General features: G+C 45.0%; 1 protein-coding gene across 3 annotated transcripts in view; it reads left to right on the forward strand.

Moving 5' to 3' along the window:
* The first annotated feature begins 2,282 nt into the window (after positions 1–2,282).
* The window catches only part of AK7 (adenylate kinase 7), a 64,211-nt gene continuing 52,169 nt past the window's right edge, over positions 2,283–14,324 (forward strand). For 2 of the 3 annotated variants that reach the window (XM_034642235.1, XM_034642236.1), the window contains exons 1-3: positions 2,845–2,974; positions 6,943–7,131; positions 11,813–11,921. In XM_034642235.1, coding sequence (XP_034498126.1) covers positions 2,876–2,974; positions 6,943–7,131; positions 11,813–11,921 — 397 coding nt within the window. In that variant the 5' untranslated portion in view covers positions 2,845–2,875. Of the gene's footprint in view, positions 2,487–2,844; positions 2,975–6,942; positions 7,132–11,812; positions 11,922–14,324 lie in introns of those variants that run through there. The other variant, XM_034642234.1, reaches the window with a different exon arrangement.

Consider the following 14,324-nt stretch of genomic DNA (forward strand, 5'->3'; position numbering starts at 1 on the left):
AATATTACTACTCATTAACAATGTACCTGGTCGCCTAGGAACTCTGATGGAGACAGTCAGATGAATGTTATTCTCATGCCTGCTACCACAACATCTATTCTGCCCCATGGATCAAGGAGTCATTTAGACTTTTAAGTCTTATTTAAGAAACACATTTCAAAAGCCTGTAGCTGTCTTAAAATTCCTTTGATGGATCTGGGTGAAGTAAATTAAAAACCTAAAAAGAATTCACCATTCTAGATGCCATGAAAAGCATTCATGATTCATGAGTAGAGGTCAAAAGACCAACGTTAATAGTTTGGAAGTAGTTCATTCTAACCCCCACGGATGATTTCGAGGGGCTCAAGACTTCAGTGGAGGAAGAAACTGCAGATAGGGTGGGGACAGCAAAGAGCCTGAGGATGGGACCGAATTGCTGTAATCTCATGATAAAACTCGAACGCGTGAGGATTGCTGTTTCTGGATGAGCTAAGAAAGTGGGCTTCTTGAGATGGAATCTACTGGTGAAGATAATTGAAATGACAACAAAAGGTTTAGAATATTTCATAAACTTAGTTGATCTAACAGCAGCAGGGTTTGAGAGAATCCACTCCAATTTTGAAAGAAGTTCTGCTGGGGCGCCTGGGTGGCTCATTCGGTTAAGCATCTGCCTTTGGCTCAGGTCATGATCCCAGGATCATGGGATCGAGCCCTGCCTTGGGCTCCCTGCTCAGCAGAGAGCCTGCTACTTATTCTCCCTCTGCCTTGTGCTCTCTCTTTGTCTGTCAAATAAATAAGATCTTTTTTTAAGAAAGTATTTTTTAATTATGGTATGTACATTAGTTAATAGAACACTTAATCAACTACAGTACAAGGTAAACATTTATATGCACTGGGAAATCAAAAAATTCATGTCACTTGCTTTGTTGCAATATTCACTTTATTGTGGTGTGGAAACCAAAATTCTCCAAGGTATGCCTGTGTATGAAAGCTGATTTTGAAAAAAGGATAACAGTAAAAGAAAGGTACATTACTTGTTGATATAATAGAATTAATAGAATCTCATTTTTCTCACCTACCAAAATGATAGATGTAAAATTTTCTGGAAGCCATCCACTTAAAACTATGGTGCTAGCTCTTAGCTGTTATCAGGAGTATAAATAATAAGAATGAAACAAGGTAAGATATTTTATAGCAACACATCCAGTTGGATAGCTTTCAGAATACTTACCTGCTTAACTGCATATCAATAGGGACAAACTAAAAATCAAAAGGAGGCATCCCGTGAATTCTAGAGTATTTGAACTAACAAATCTTTTGAAAGAATGCTGAAGAAGATCTACTCGATCAAGTTTTGCACAAGTCTTGCATGAATATTTTTACATCTTGTTGATGATTTTAAAAAAAGAATGTTGCTATGAGCAAGCTGTTCCCAAATTGAATGCAAAATTTCAAAGTGTTAATTATTTTATCAAAACAGTTTTAATGAGACGTGTAAAAAAGAAAAGCAGGGCACCTGGGTGGCTCAGTCATTAAGCATCCGACTCTTGATTTTGGCTCAGGTCATGATCTCAGGTTGGTGAGATCCAGCCCAGGGTGGGGCTCTGTACTGGGCGTGGAGCCTGCTTAAGATGCCCTCCCCCTCTCCTTCTGCTTTTCCCCACCATTAATTAATTAATTAAAAGGGGGTTAAGACCAAAAAAAAAAAAAAAAAGGAATGAAAGGCTCCCATTTGCAGAAGTGTGCCTTAGCGTTGCAGAAAAAAAGCAATTTCACCTTTGAACACCACTTCAGTAAAGGTTGTCAAATATGTCTTATTTAATCCTAACAGCCCTATTAGGCTGGTGAGTTCACTCCTGTTTTACAGCCAATTTAACAGCTGAGGTAAGGTTAAAATATTGTCCCAATCGCTCACAAATGGCAGTAGAGCTGGAATTCAAGGCCAGATCTGAGTGCCCAGAACCTCCAAACTGTTTGGAGCTCCTGGATCACATCCATTTTTTTTTTTTTGAGGCAATCAGTTAAAAAGAATACAAAAAAATCACCACCACCACCACCACCCCCCGCAAAATGCTATATGTGTTAAATATTTACATTTAACAAGTTATTGTTTAGAGCAGCAAGTATTTCAATAGAATCTGACTATTCCAAGATAAGGGCAAGATGTCCACAGGGACATTTGTGGTCCTGTGATAAGACAAACTGAATGTCATCTTTTGATTTGTAGGTTTATCTGGGCACTTGCATGTAGAATCTCATTTGGAAAGGTCAAAAACCTAAATTCCACCCCTTTGTGAATGTAGATGGCCGGCACCACCCCTGCCCTGCCCCAGACGTCTCTCCCGAACTGCTACCGAACAGCCCTGGAGCCTACTGAGCCCCACAGACCCAGCGGCGACTGGCTACCAAGTGAGGACCACACATGCTGTCGTTCCAGCGTCCTGGACCCAGAACTCCATGGCAACAGCTGCTCTTGGCGCTGGAGGATCGTCCCATCCTCCCTCCCGGTCAGACCAGCCCACAGGGGAATGGGCTTCGGGCTTTCCTCCTTCAGAGATTCAGCAGTATTTTCAGTCCTCCGGGTCTTGTGAACTCTGGGGCGTGTTTCCAGTTTCGGATTAAAAAGATGAAAGGGAGCAGGGGTCACATGGCCCCTATGGCAACGCCCCAGGAGGCTCCTAAAGAGGACTCACCCCCCCCCCCACCAGAGCACTGGGCGTGGAGCAAAGGGGGGGGCCTCTGGCCGCAAGGCTCCACAGAGGCCTCCCCTCTCCCACGCGGCACACCGGGGCCCCGCCCCCGCCTCGGAACGCCCCGCCTCTAGCCCTAGGCCCCGCCCCACCTTCTTGGCAACCAGAGGGACGCTTTTTCCTTAGCAACCAGTGCTGCTCCCGCCATGGCTGAAGTAGTTACTGCAGCCACGGAAAAAGTTATCCGGATCCAGAGAGTGTTTATAAACCTACTGGATTCATACAGCAGCGGCAACATCGGGAAGGTGAGCAGCGGTGGGTCAGAGGAGAGCCCCAGCCCCTAGCTCCCAGTCCCCCGCCCTGGGGTCCCCGAGCCCGGCGCCACGGGACGCTGTCGGGGCCTTCCCTAAAGGAGGGTCCCTTGCCCAGGACACCAGTCCGCATGCAGACCCCCAGCTGGAAGCCCAGGTGTTTGGAGATTGCCGGTCCAGCGCTGGGTCCTCCCCCATTGATGAAAGGAAACCGAGGCTCAGAGGGAGGAAGGGGCTTGCCTCACATCACGTAGCTAGTTGGGGGCCGGACCTGGACACAAAGCCCAGGTCTCCGGCCTCCTGAGTTCTTCTTACCCACCGCCACTGCATCTGAAGCAGACAACTGACAGGTCCAGTGGTTGTGTCGCCCAGCCAAGCATATTCATTCATCCATGCCTTCCACCGACATTTTGAGGGTCTATTAAGTGCCAGGCACTGTTTTGGGCCCTGAGTCCCACTAAACTTCCCCACCCTTCATCGTTAGCCCTGGGAAATGAGGATATTCTGAAAGAGGATCCTGAGACCCTTCATCTTAAAATACTCAGTAGACAAAAGAAAGCCATAATTTTATAATTTCCTGAGCGGGACTCGTTCATCTCAATTCTACCCTCTGGAGCTTCACAGAAGTGTAACCTCACCTTGGGCGGACTTCTGTGAGGCTTATGATCGTCCTTTCACGTGCTACCTGAAAAGGACGTGGCTACCGTGCATCCCATCCTTACCGGTTTCCTAGGGCTACGATCACAAATTACCACAAACTGGGTGGCTTAAGACAATGGGGTTTATTCTATCTCGGTTCTGGAGGCCAGAAGCCCAAAATCAGAGTGTGGGCAGGGCCAGTTCCTTCTAAAAGTTGTGAGGGAGAGGCTGCTTCACAGCTCTCTCGTAGCTCCTGGTGCTTGCCGGAAATTCTTGCAACCCTTGGCTTGTGGACCCATCACTCCACCCTTTGCCTCTGTCCTCCCATGGTGTTCCCCTCAAGTAACTCTGTGTCCAAATTTCCCTCTTTTTAGGGCACCACCCATTGGATTAGAGCCCATTCTAATCCAGTATTACCACATTTTAACTTGATTACATCTGCAAGGATCCTATTTCCAAATGGGGATGGGGAGTAGGGGGCCACTACTCAACCCAGTACACCATCTAACGTTGATCAGTCAAAAATATAGATAGATAGATAGATAGATAGATAGATAGATAGATAGATAGATTGAGATAGGTAATATACATGTAAAAATAGTATATCGTATATAAGGCATGCAATAACGTATATAGTAATATATGTGACAGTGTTGTTAAAAAGAAAGCCACAAGGCCTAAGGTGGAGTCATTTGCCAGAACAGCAAACCAAGACGTAATTGTAGTTTCAACCTCTCCAGGAGTGGAATTTTAAGGCAATCGGTCTGGAATTCTCTGGATGGCATCAGTGAGGTTATCTGTCACAGGGTTCCCTCCATTCCCCAAAGGAAGATGAGGTAATCTGCATAACCCCCCCCCTTCCCTAAGGGAAGGTGACCTTGCTAAAACAATCCTTCCTTTTTTTGCTAATAACTCCTCACCCTGCCCTCCTTCCCATAAAAACCTTCCATTTTGTGCAGCTTCTCAGGGCTCCCCTCTACTTGCTAGATGGGATTGCTGCTCAATTCATGAATCACTTGGTAAAGCCAATTAGATCTTCTAATGTTCTCAGTTGAATTTTGTTTTTTAACAGTACGTACATTGTATATCATTTGTATCTACTACGAGAGGCTAAAAATACATGATAAATCTTCCACATTACTAGAAAAGCCAGGGGAGGGGCAGAGAAAGGGCAAGGACACAATAGGAAAAGTATGTAACAAGATTTGTTTATTTAAAGAAAGGAACCATTAAAAAGAGGTGTGTAGTATGAAGTGATTATGTCTTTCAAAAAGGTACAAATACAGAGAAGATAGGTAGATAGATAGATAGGTGGGTAGACAAATAAATAGAGGTGATCTATATGCCGAAAATGTCTCAAAACAGGGGCGCCTGGGTGGCTCAGTCAGTTGAGCCTCCAACTCCTGATTTCCGCTCAGGGAATGATCTCAAGGTCCTGGGATCGAGCCCCACACCGGACTCCACACTCAGAGGGGAGTCTGCTTGAGATTCTTTGTCTCTCTCTCCCTCTGCCCCTCCCACAGACGATAAGTAATTTTTTGAACAACCACGGTAGTTCGGTGTGTAAGAGGTACTTTGAAGGAAAAAGAGTGGAAGATCGGTGGGTGAGAGAGGGTAGCTGCTTGAGAGTCTCGGGAAAGGGCTCTCTCCTTAAAGCTGGCCCTTACCCTCACACCCCAGGTTGGGATCAAGCCAGAGAAGCTGGTTCTCAGGGCACCGCAGAGCCAAAGGTTGGATCAGAGGACAGAGAGTTGAGGGTGCAGGGAATCGGGCCCCAGGGCAGCAGGCGCAGGGCCCAGGGCCCACGAGATTTGGTGGCCCACAAACATGTCTTAATCTCTTTTAAAATCAGAAGGAAGCAAATGAAATTTTAGAGTAAAGATGGTGGGTCTTTGTGGCAATGCAGTCATGAAATATAATTTTTAACATTTTTTTTTTCTTGGAAGAAAGGGCCCATGGACGTCTGAAGGTGGACTCGCTTAGCAGCTCACTGGTGCCCCACTCGTGGTCAGCACTCCATTGGCTTTTGTTGCATAAATTAACGAAGCAGAATCAAACACAGAGGGGGTGCGGGGAGAGGCAAAGGGAGAGGGACAAGCAGACTCCACTCAGAGTGCAGAGCCTGACAAGGGGCTCGATCTCACCACCCTGAGATCATGACCTGAGCTGACATCAAGAGTCAGACACTTAACCCACTGACCCACACAGGTGCCCCCTGGATTATTTTAAAAAGGGAGGGGAGCTGATTGAGACTAGGAGGGTGGGAGGCAAGAGAATTTAACCTTTTTCTTTACCCCCTTTTGAGCTCTGGTTATTTTCTTACAGCATAATATTTTGAGAACAAAGGGTTTTCTTTTAATTTGTAGAGATCTTTTCCAAAAGCTTATCAGTAACAGAATTTTTTGGTTATTCCTTGACTAACCTGGACCTCTAGTTCTGAAATGTTAGGGAATCGCTGTTCTCCATATCAAGGAAGGAGTTGGAATGTGAAGCATATAAAAGAAATGGAGGCTGGGTCTCTAGCCCTTAGGTTCCCTGCCCAGCTGGGCAATGCCACCTGCTCCCCTGAGATCATGACCTGAAATCAAGAATCAGACACTTAACAGACTGAGCCACCCAAGTGCCCCTCTTTGTGGGCTGTTTTTGTTTTTTGTTTTGTTTTGTTTTTGCCAACTTGATTCTATTTCATTATTCATTAAGGTAGCCACTGGCCACATGTGGCTATTGAACATTTCAGTTTGGCAAGTCCAAATGGAGAAGTGCCTGTTCTCAGTGTAAAATCCACACTGAATTTCAAATACTTAGTATAAGCAAAAAGGAGTATAAAAGACCTCATCAATAATTTTATATGGATAACATATGAAATTAGTAATATTTTGAATCTGCTGGGTTAAATAAAACATTATATAAATTCATTTCAACTGGTTTCCTTTTACTTCTGTTAATGTGGCTACTAGCTAATTTAATTTACCAGAGTGGATAGCATGACATTTCTCCATTTCTATTAGGCAAGACCAACATGGTGACCACAGCCCTACCCTGCCTGTTGCCAGAACAAGGCAATATCCTTGCTACATGCTTTGAGCTTTCTGAGCCTGGGTTCCTTATCTTATAAAATAGAGCATCATAATAGTACACACTTCGCCATGTTACTGTGGTTGTCGTTAACTTCAGCAAGCTGCCAGTGTGCAACCCACCGGCTGTGTGTGTGCGGCACCTCTAGCAAGCCCTCCAGAAAGGTCCGTTTTTAGAGTCCTTTCACTGACTGCCCTCACTCTATGTTGTTCTTAGTCTTTTCTTAATAAATGTTTGTTTCCTTGCAGTTTCTGTCTAACTGCGTGGTTGGGGCTTCCCTTGAAGAAATTACAGAAGAAGAGGAAGAAGAAGATGAAAGCAAGTCAACCATGCCGGAAGCCTCAGCAGCCAAACTGAAGGAAGGCACCTTCCAGATTGTGGGCACGCTCTCCAAGCTCGAAAGCGTTCGGCCCGACTTTGCCGTGGAGACGTACAATGTAAGTCTAGGTAGCTTTTGCTAAGAGTAGACCAAGGGCAGAGCCACCTCGAGCTCCAACACCTTATTCTTTGCTTCTCCTTCTCTCTTCCACAAACGTGGGGGTGGGACAAGGTAAGGGGCAGGTGGAGACAGGTCCTCCTCTGATAGAGAGCAACCATTGTCTCCACTTTAAATGTTTGCCTTGCCTTGAAGCAAAGAATTTAAGTTAGATATTCTTGGAAGGGATGGATCTAATCTAGACTTCCAGACTCATAAAATTTCTAAACTTGGGGCGCCTGGGTGGCTCAGTTGGTTAAGCGTCTGACTCTTGATTTCGGCTTGGGTCATGATTCAGGGTTGTGAGATCGAGCCCCACGTCGGGCTCTGTGCTGTGTGTGGACTGCTTGAGATTCTCTCTCTTCCTCTCCCTCTGCCCCCCCTAAAAAAAATTTCTTTTTTTTTTTTAAGATTTTATTTATTAATTTGACAGAGATAGAGACAGCCAGTGAGAGAGGGAACACAAGCAGGGGAAGAAGCAGGCTCACAGCAGAAGAGCCTGATGTGGGGCTCAATCCCATACTGCCGGGATCACGCCCTGAGCCCGAGGCAGACGCTTAATGACTGCGCCACCCAGGCGCCCCCTAAAAAAAAAATTTCTAAACTATATTTAAAATGCATTCTACCCTATATTACCTAACAACCCTGGGCTATGGTGGATGCTGACCTCTGTGAAAGAGAAACGTCCTTTGGTATTAAACCACTCAATAATAACATATCATTCATTATGTTGCTGTCTTATTGAGAGACAGTGCTGCTGTTGTTGAAAACCCACCCCTGTGCTCTGGAGCTGAAATATAACACGAAGACGGAGCTTGGGGATAAAGAGGAATGATAGTTTTATTACTTTACCAGGCAAAGGAGGCTGCAGCAGGCTAATGCCTTCACAACTGCAGACCCTTCCAGTTAAAAAATGGGCAGAAGACATGAACAGACATTTTTCAAAAGACATACAGATAGCTAAGAGACACATGAAACGATGCTGAACTTCACTCGTCATCAGAGCAACACAGATCAAAACTACAATAAGGTGGCACCTCACACCTGTCAGAATGGCTAAAATTCACAAGTCAGGAAACAACGGATGTTGTCGAAGATGCAGAGAAAGGGGAACCCTCTTGCACTGTGGGTGGGAATGCAACTGGTGCAGCCACTCTGGAAGACGTACGGAGGTTCCTCAGAAAGTTAAAAATAGAGCTACCGTACAAGCCAGAAAGTGCACTACTAGGTGTTTACCCAAAGGATACAAAAATACTGATTCAGAGGGGCACCTGCGCCCCAACGTTTATAGCAGCAATGTCTTCAATAGCCAAACAATGGAAAGAGCCCACATCTGTCGATGTGTGAATGGATAAAGAAGGTGTGATATATTTTACACCGGACTATTACTCAGCCATCAAAAAGAATGAAATCTTGCCATTTGCAATGACATGGATGGGACTAGAGGGTATTATGCTGAGTGAAACAAGTCTCTCATAGACAAATGCCAGATGATTTCACACATAGGTGGAATTTAGGAAACAGATGAACTCATGGCAAGGAAAAAAAAGAGAGAGGGAGGGAAGCAAACCATGGGAGACTCTTAACTATAGAGAGCAAACTGGGGGTTGCTGGAGGGGAGGTGGGCAGGGGGATGGGCTAGGTGGGGGATGGGTATCAAGGAGGGTGCTTGTTAGGATTAGCCCTGGGTATTATATGTAAGTGATGAATCGCTAAGTTCTACACCCGAAACTAATATTACACTGTATGTTAGCTAACGGGAATTTAAATAAAAACCTGGAAAAAAAAACAAAAAACAAAACACTGCAGACCCACCCTGGGTAAAAGGCTGAGAGGTTTTATAGGAAAATACAGGATCTGAGTGTTTTCCGTAAGAATCCAGTCGGTGCTTCCAGCCTTGCTCCTCCCATCTTCAAGGTGGTCTCCTGATGCCACTGGCGCCAGCCGTCGGAGTCTCATTACTAAGTATACATTGAGGTCAGCGGGATGTCAATACGGATACCCAGTTCCTGGAACAAAGGATTCTACAGAAAAGCAAGTGGGGGGGGGGTGCTTCTAGAACGAAGAAGAGAAAAATGTGTTCAGTTTAAAATCAAGCCCTGCTGAAGCACTAGCACGTCCATCTTAATTTCCACCCATCTTTACATTTCTCTAGCGGTTTCACCGCTTCCCCATAACAAATGCTACCCGATCCTCGTCCTGTGACATTTAAATACCTGTGAGAGGGGTGTCCCTCTCATCACCCTGCCTGCCGCTCCTCAGACCCTACCGTACAATTTTGCACACACCAAAACCTGCCACAGGCTTTCCTCTTCCAACCCCACCCAGTCCTAGTCATCCATCAAGATTTAACTCGGGATATCACCTCCTCCAGGAAGCCCTCAGTGATTTCCACTTCTTCCCCACTCCCAGTCTAGATACTGAGCTCTTTTCTTGTACTCCCATAGCATCTTTACCTGCCTACATCACCACACTTGTCACACTTCATGGTTATTGTCTGTCTCTTGTGGGTGGCCTGGACTACAGCTAGCAACCCCTTGAGAATTGACACCACACCTGACTTTTTCTCCTGCTCATCTGTGCATCTTTGGCCCCGAGCACATCGACCGGCAAAAAGTAGCTCTCAATAAACATTTGTGACATGAATGAATGAGTCCCCTCCCGCCATGCGAGGGAACTTTCTCCACCACTTACCCACTTTCACACTCTCCCGGGTCTTTGCTCACGACTGGCTGCTTCTTTCCTCCTCTGCATGTGCTCCATGCTCACATCTTTCCAAGTGTCAATAACACTGCATTGCCCCCCCCCCCCCCCCCGNCCCCCCCCGCTGGCTAACCTCCTCTTCCACTGCCCACCCCTACCGAGCCCAGCCACCACTGCCACATTCGCCGGCCTCACTCCTGCACTCCAGGCCACTTGTGAGTCCTGTGCCAGGAGGCTCTGCCCCCACCACATCACAGGAAATGCCCTGGCCAGTGTCACCAGGGAGCTCCTAATTCCCAAAGTCCTGTCTTCCCTCGCTTCCCCGGGAGAAAGTCTCCTTCCCCCTTCTGCAGCCTTCACAGCCTGACTTCTCCTGTGCATCTGAATCTCCCTTTAAATGCAGTTTTCCCCAGTTTTCCCTTAATGGATGTCCTTCCTCAATCTTATCTAATCCTATGGCTTCAGCTCCCCATAGGAGCCAATGCTTTTCAAATCTGTCTCCAGCCCCGTTGACCTCCAAATCCAGCTGCCCTCTAGTGCGCTCCCCCCAGAAGTCCTGCTGGCACGTCTGAATCAGTATGCCCCAAATTAAATTTATCACACTCCTCTGCAAACCTCTCTACGTTTTAGACTCCTCATTTTTACTAAGGACCTTGCTCTCTATTGGTTCGGGCTGTTTGGGACTGCAAGTGCAAGGGAAATGGGGCAACACAAGCTGGCTTAGTAAATAAGGAAATTCTTCAGTTTATGTGGCTGGTGGTCTCAAGGAAGATGCCGTTTCAGGGCTGGCGTGATCCGGGGGCTGCTGCTGCTTTTTCTGCCCCTTCCTGGGCTCTGCCTTCCCTTAAGGGTAACTTCCTTCTCAGGTTGGCAGCAAGGCAGCAACAGTCCAGAGCCTTACAGTCACAAACAGCAACCCTTGTAGCCTCCAGACTGTGGGACATGAATTTCTGTTGTTTAAGGGCACTCAGTTTGTGACACTAAGTGGCAGCAGCCTCTGGAAATTAGTACAACTGGATGCAAAAGGCCTTAGGGAACCGGGCTGGGGAAACTGGCTGTCTGTGTGGTTGGGTTTAACAGGGATGCATTAGCCCTGCCAGGGTAGTCCTCTCTATATGGAAAGGCATTCACTTTGCTTTTGTTCTTTAACCAAGTTATGTGGTAAGAGATCACGTCTGGTCTGAAATATTCTGCTCTAATGCAACTGGTCAAGGAACTGTGGGGAATATCTGATCCTCAGGATAACTGGACTAACAGCAAATGCAAATCCTGATTTGGAAACGCAGGGTCCTCTGATGGTTGTCTTAATACCTGCCCACGGTAGGGCACTCCTAGGAAACATGCCAACATCCACATAGGAAGGAATAACTATTTAAAACATGATGATCACTAAAGTTACTGTTGTCTAATGGAAGAATTTTTTATTTTTACCCATTTAAAAGTTTCTGTATTTTTAAAATATTCCCAACTGTCAAGTGTAATGAGGCACATTACATCTACAAAGTGGACCAATTAATTCCAACTTGAGGATTCTGAAACAATCCTCATTAATCACTCATCAGCACTTGTGAGTGATTCATGATATATAATGGCTCGAATAATCGTGCCTAGAGTTGAAGTTAGTTTCAAATGCCTCACACGTTTTCTTTCAGTGTGCTGTAATTCTTCCCTCTGAATTGGGGTTTAAACAGCATGCAGAAATAGTACCTAAGATCATTATGCAATTTTTAAATCATCTGTTCCCAGCTATTTCCATAAACTTATTTGTTACTTGGAAACTACACACAGAAGAGAGCCAAAATTTCATTTTAAATAGAAATCCTGCAAATGTTTTCCTGTAGGACATTTCATCTGCAGTATATCTTATTCGGTAATTGTCATTCCGGCTAAATATTAAGGTTAGCTCCTGGCAACAAGTGACTGTCAATTCTCTTTTTCAGACCATCTCTCGAGAACACCTTCTCATGCGCCTCCTGGAGTGTGACGTCATCGTTTATAACATCACCGAGAACTCACAGCAAGCAGAGGAGGCCATCTGGGCAGTCTCTGGTCAGTGAACCGCTCTCTCCTCTCTCCGGGGAAACTACTCTTGTGCAACTTCCTTAACCTTAGAGCCGTCTAGTGACCACGAGGCAAATTACGACCCCGGGAAAACCTATCTGAGACCTACCCAAAATAAGAAATGAAATTAGGCTAATGAATATGCCTTTGGATGGTGTTAAAGCTAAGCTGAGACATAAGGAAAATCTTTGAGAGTTTATTTGAGCAAAAATTGATTCATGAGAGCTCGCCACATCAGAAGTGGTTCGGAGCTCTCCAGCAACAGGAGCCGGGGAGAGACTGACAGAGCAAAGGCAGAGCAAAGCAAGGGAATTATTGGATTGGCTATAGCTTAAGCATTTGCCCCGACCTGGAAGAGCCTCGCTGCCTGTCGTGATTGGTCATCCTCGGGTTTTGATTTCCTAACCTTGTGGCCTTTACAGACCTAGGTTTTGGTTTGCTTATGGGGACTGCTATGGCCTTAGAGCCACCTGAGACTTAATGGCCTCCTTGAATTAATTAAACAATGTGTGCTTCTGAAGAATAGAATTGGTTAATCGTGAAAAGAAACGAAACAGTAACTTTCAAAATTCAACCTGTATTCATTCTACAGGCACTGCCTAAGGAGGTGGGGTTGAATTGAATGCATTGGGAAGATACAAAAACAAACGAGACAAAGATTATACCCTCAAAGTCCCTGTAGTCCCACAGGAGAGATGAGGCACATGTGAGGAACTTTAATGCAGGACAGAGAATGGCATGTTCACAAGAAAGGTATCACAAGACAGGTGTGCCTTTAAGAGGAGAGGACTTATTTCTATGAGGATTTGAGTCAATTCAGCAAATGTCCACTGATAGCAAGGGTCAGTGAGGGCTTGGGCAGAATGCTTACACTTTTCAAATGCTTTCAAAACTGTAATGAACTCTAAGGACCACAGGTCTGAGAGAACAGGGCGATGTTTAGCAATTTGGGGCTGTTATGATTCACCTCTTGATTAAGTCGGGAGCAAAGGAGAAAGCGTATCAGCTTATTTGAATCAGCATCCTAGACTAGCAGGACAGCCAAAAAGACACGGAGCACCTTATATTTGAATATTTTATACACATCAATATTTTTGTTTCAGGCAGATTAGATCAGAGGTCAGCGAACTTTTTCTGTAAAGGGCCAAAGAGTAAATATTTTTATCTGTTCGAGCCAACTACTGTGCCGTTGTAGCAAGAAGGCAGCCATAGACAACATGGAAATGATGGGCTAGGTTCCAATAAAACTTTATTTATAAAAAAAGAATACTTTGCCAACCCTTGAATAAGATCAATAGCAAAGCAATATTTTGGCTGAAATTCAAAGAAATGGAATGCAGCCTCAGGAATGCCTCTACCACGTTCCGGGAAATAGTGGAAAGTACTGTCTGCGGATGTGTGGGATTCCTCAGGGGCTTAGAATGTTTGATTTCTCTTTGATAACTTGTGCCTACGTTTCATCCAGTGAGAAGCAAATCAAAAACATGAACATTGTATCGTCTTTTGAAGCAGAGCTTTTCTGAAAAGCCTACTTTCTGCGTGTCATCCCTTTGCAAATATTTACAGATGATGTATAACTGCACCTTCTGCAATAATTGCACCATTTATGGGGCGCCTGGGTGGCACAGCAGTTAAGCGTCTGCCTTCGGCTCAGGGCGTGATCCTGGCGTTATAGGATCAAGTCCCACAACAGGCTCTTCCGCTATGAGCCTGCTTCTTCCTCTCCCACTCCCCCTGCTTGTGTTCCCTCTCTCGCTGGCTGTCTCTATCTCTGTCAAATAAATAAATAAAATCTTTAAAAAATAAATAAATAAAATAAAATAAAATAATTGCACCATTTAAAATTGCAATCAGAGCTAACATTTATTGAGTTATTCTTTTGTGTCAGGCTTCGAAAACTAATTTTTCTATATAATGTATACTTGCAATGTTTAAACATTTTTTTCTGAAATAAACCCTGGACATGTTTTGAAAATTAAAAAACACAGTAGGGCTGGGGCACCTGGGTAGCTCAGGCGGTTAAGATTCTGAGTCTTAGTTTCGGCCCAGGTCATGATCTCAGGGTTGGGAGATCGAGCCCCGCATTGGGCTCATACACTGGGCAGAGTCCACTTCACATTCCCTCTCCCTCTGCCCCTCCCGCTCGTGCTCTCTCTCCCTTTCTCTCTCTCTCAAATCTTTTATAAAATAAATAAAATAAAATAAAATAAAATAAAATAAAATAAAATAAAATAAAAAGCACAGTAGGGCTTAGAATAAAAAGCTACAATTCCGTGCATTTCCCTTCCACTCCATCCCTACGCCCCAAAAGGAAGCTCATTTAACCCACTTGTACCTTTTAATGCATAAAAATGCTTGCACTGATGTCCTTTGGTTATGAATTTGAGACAT

Source organism: Ailuropoda melanoleuca, chromosome 14, assembly GCF_002007445.2.
Source record: "Ailuropoda melanoleuca isolate Jingjing chromosome 14, ASM200744v2, whole genome shotgun sequence".
In the NCBI taxonomy this organism is placed as follows: domain Eukaryota; kingdom Metazoa; phylum Chordata; class Mammalia; order Carnivora; family Ursidae; genus Ailuropoda; species Ailuropoda melanoleuca.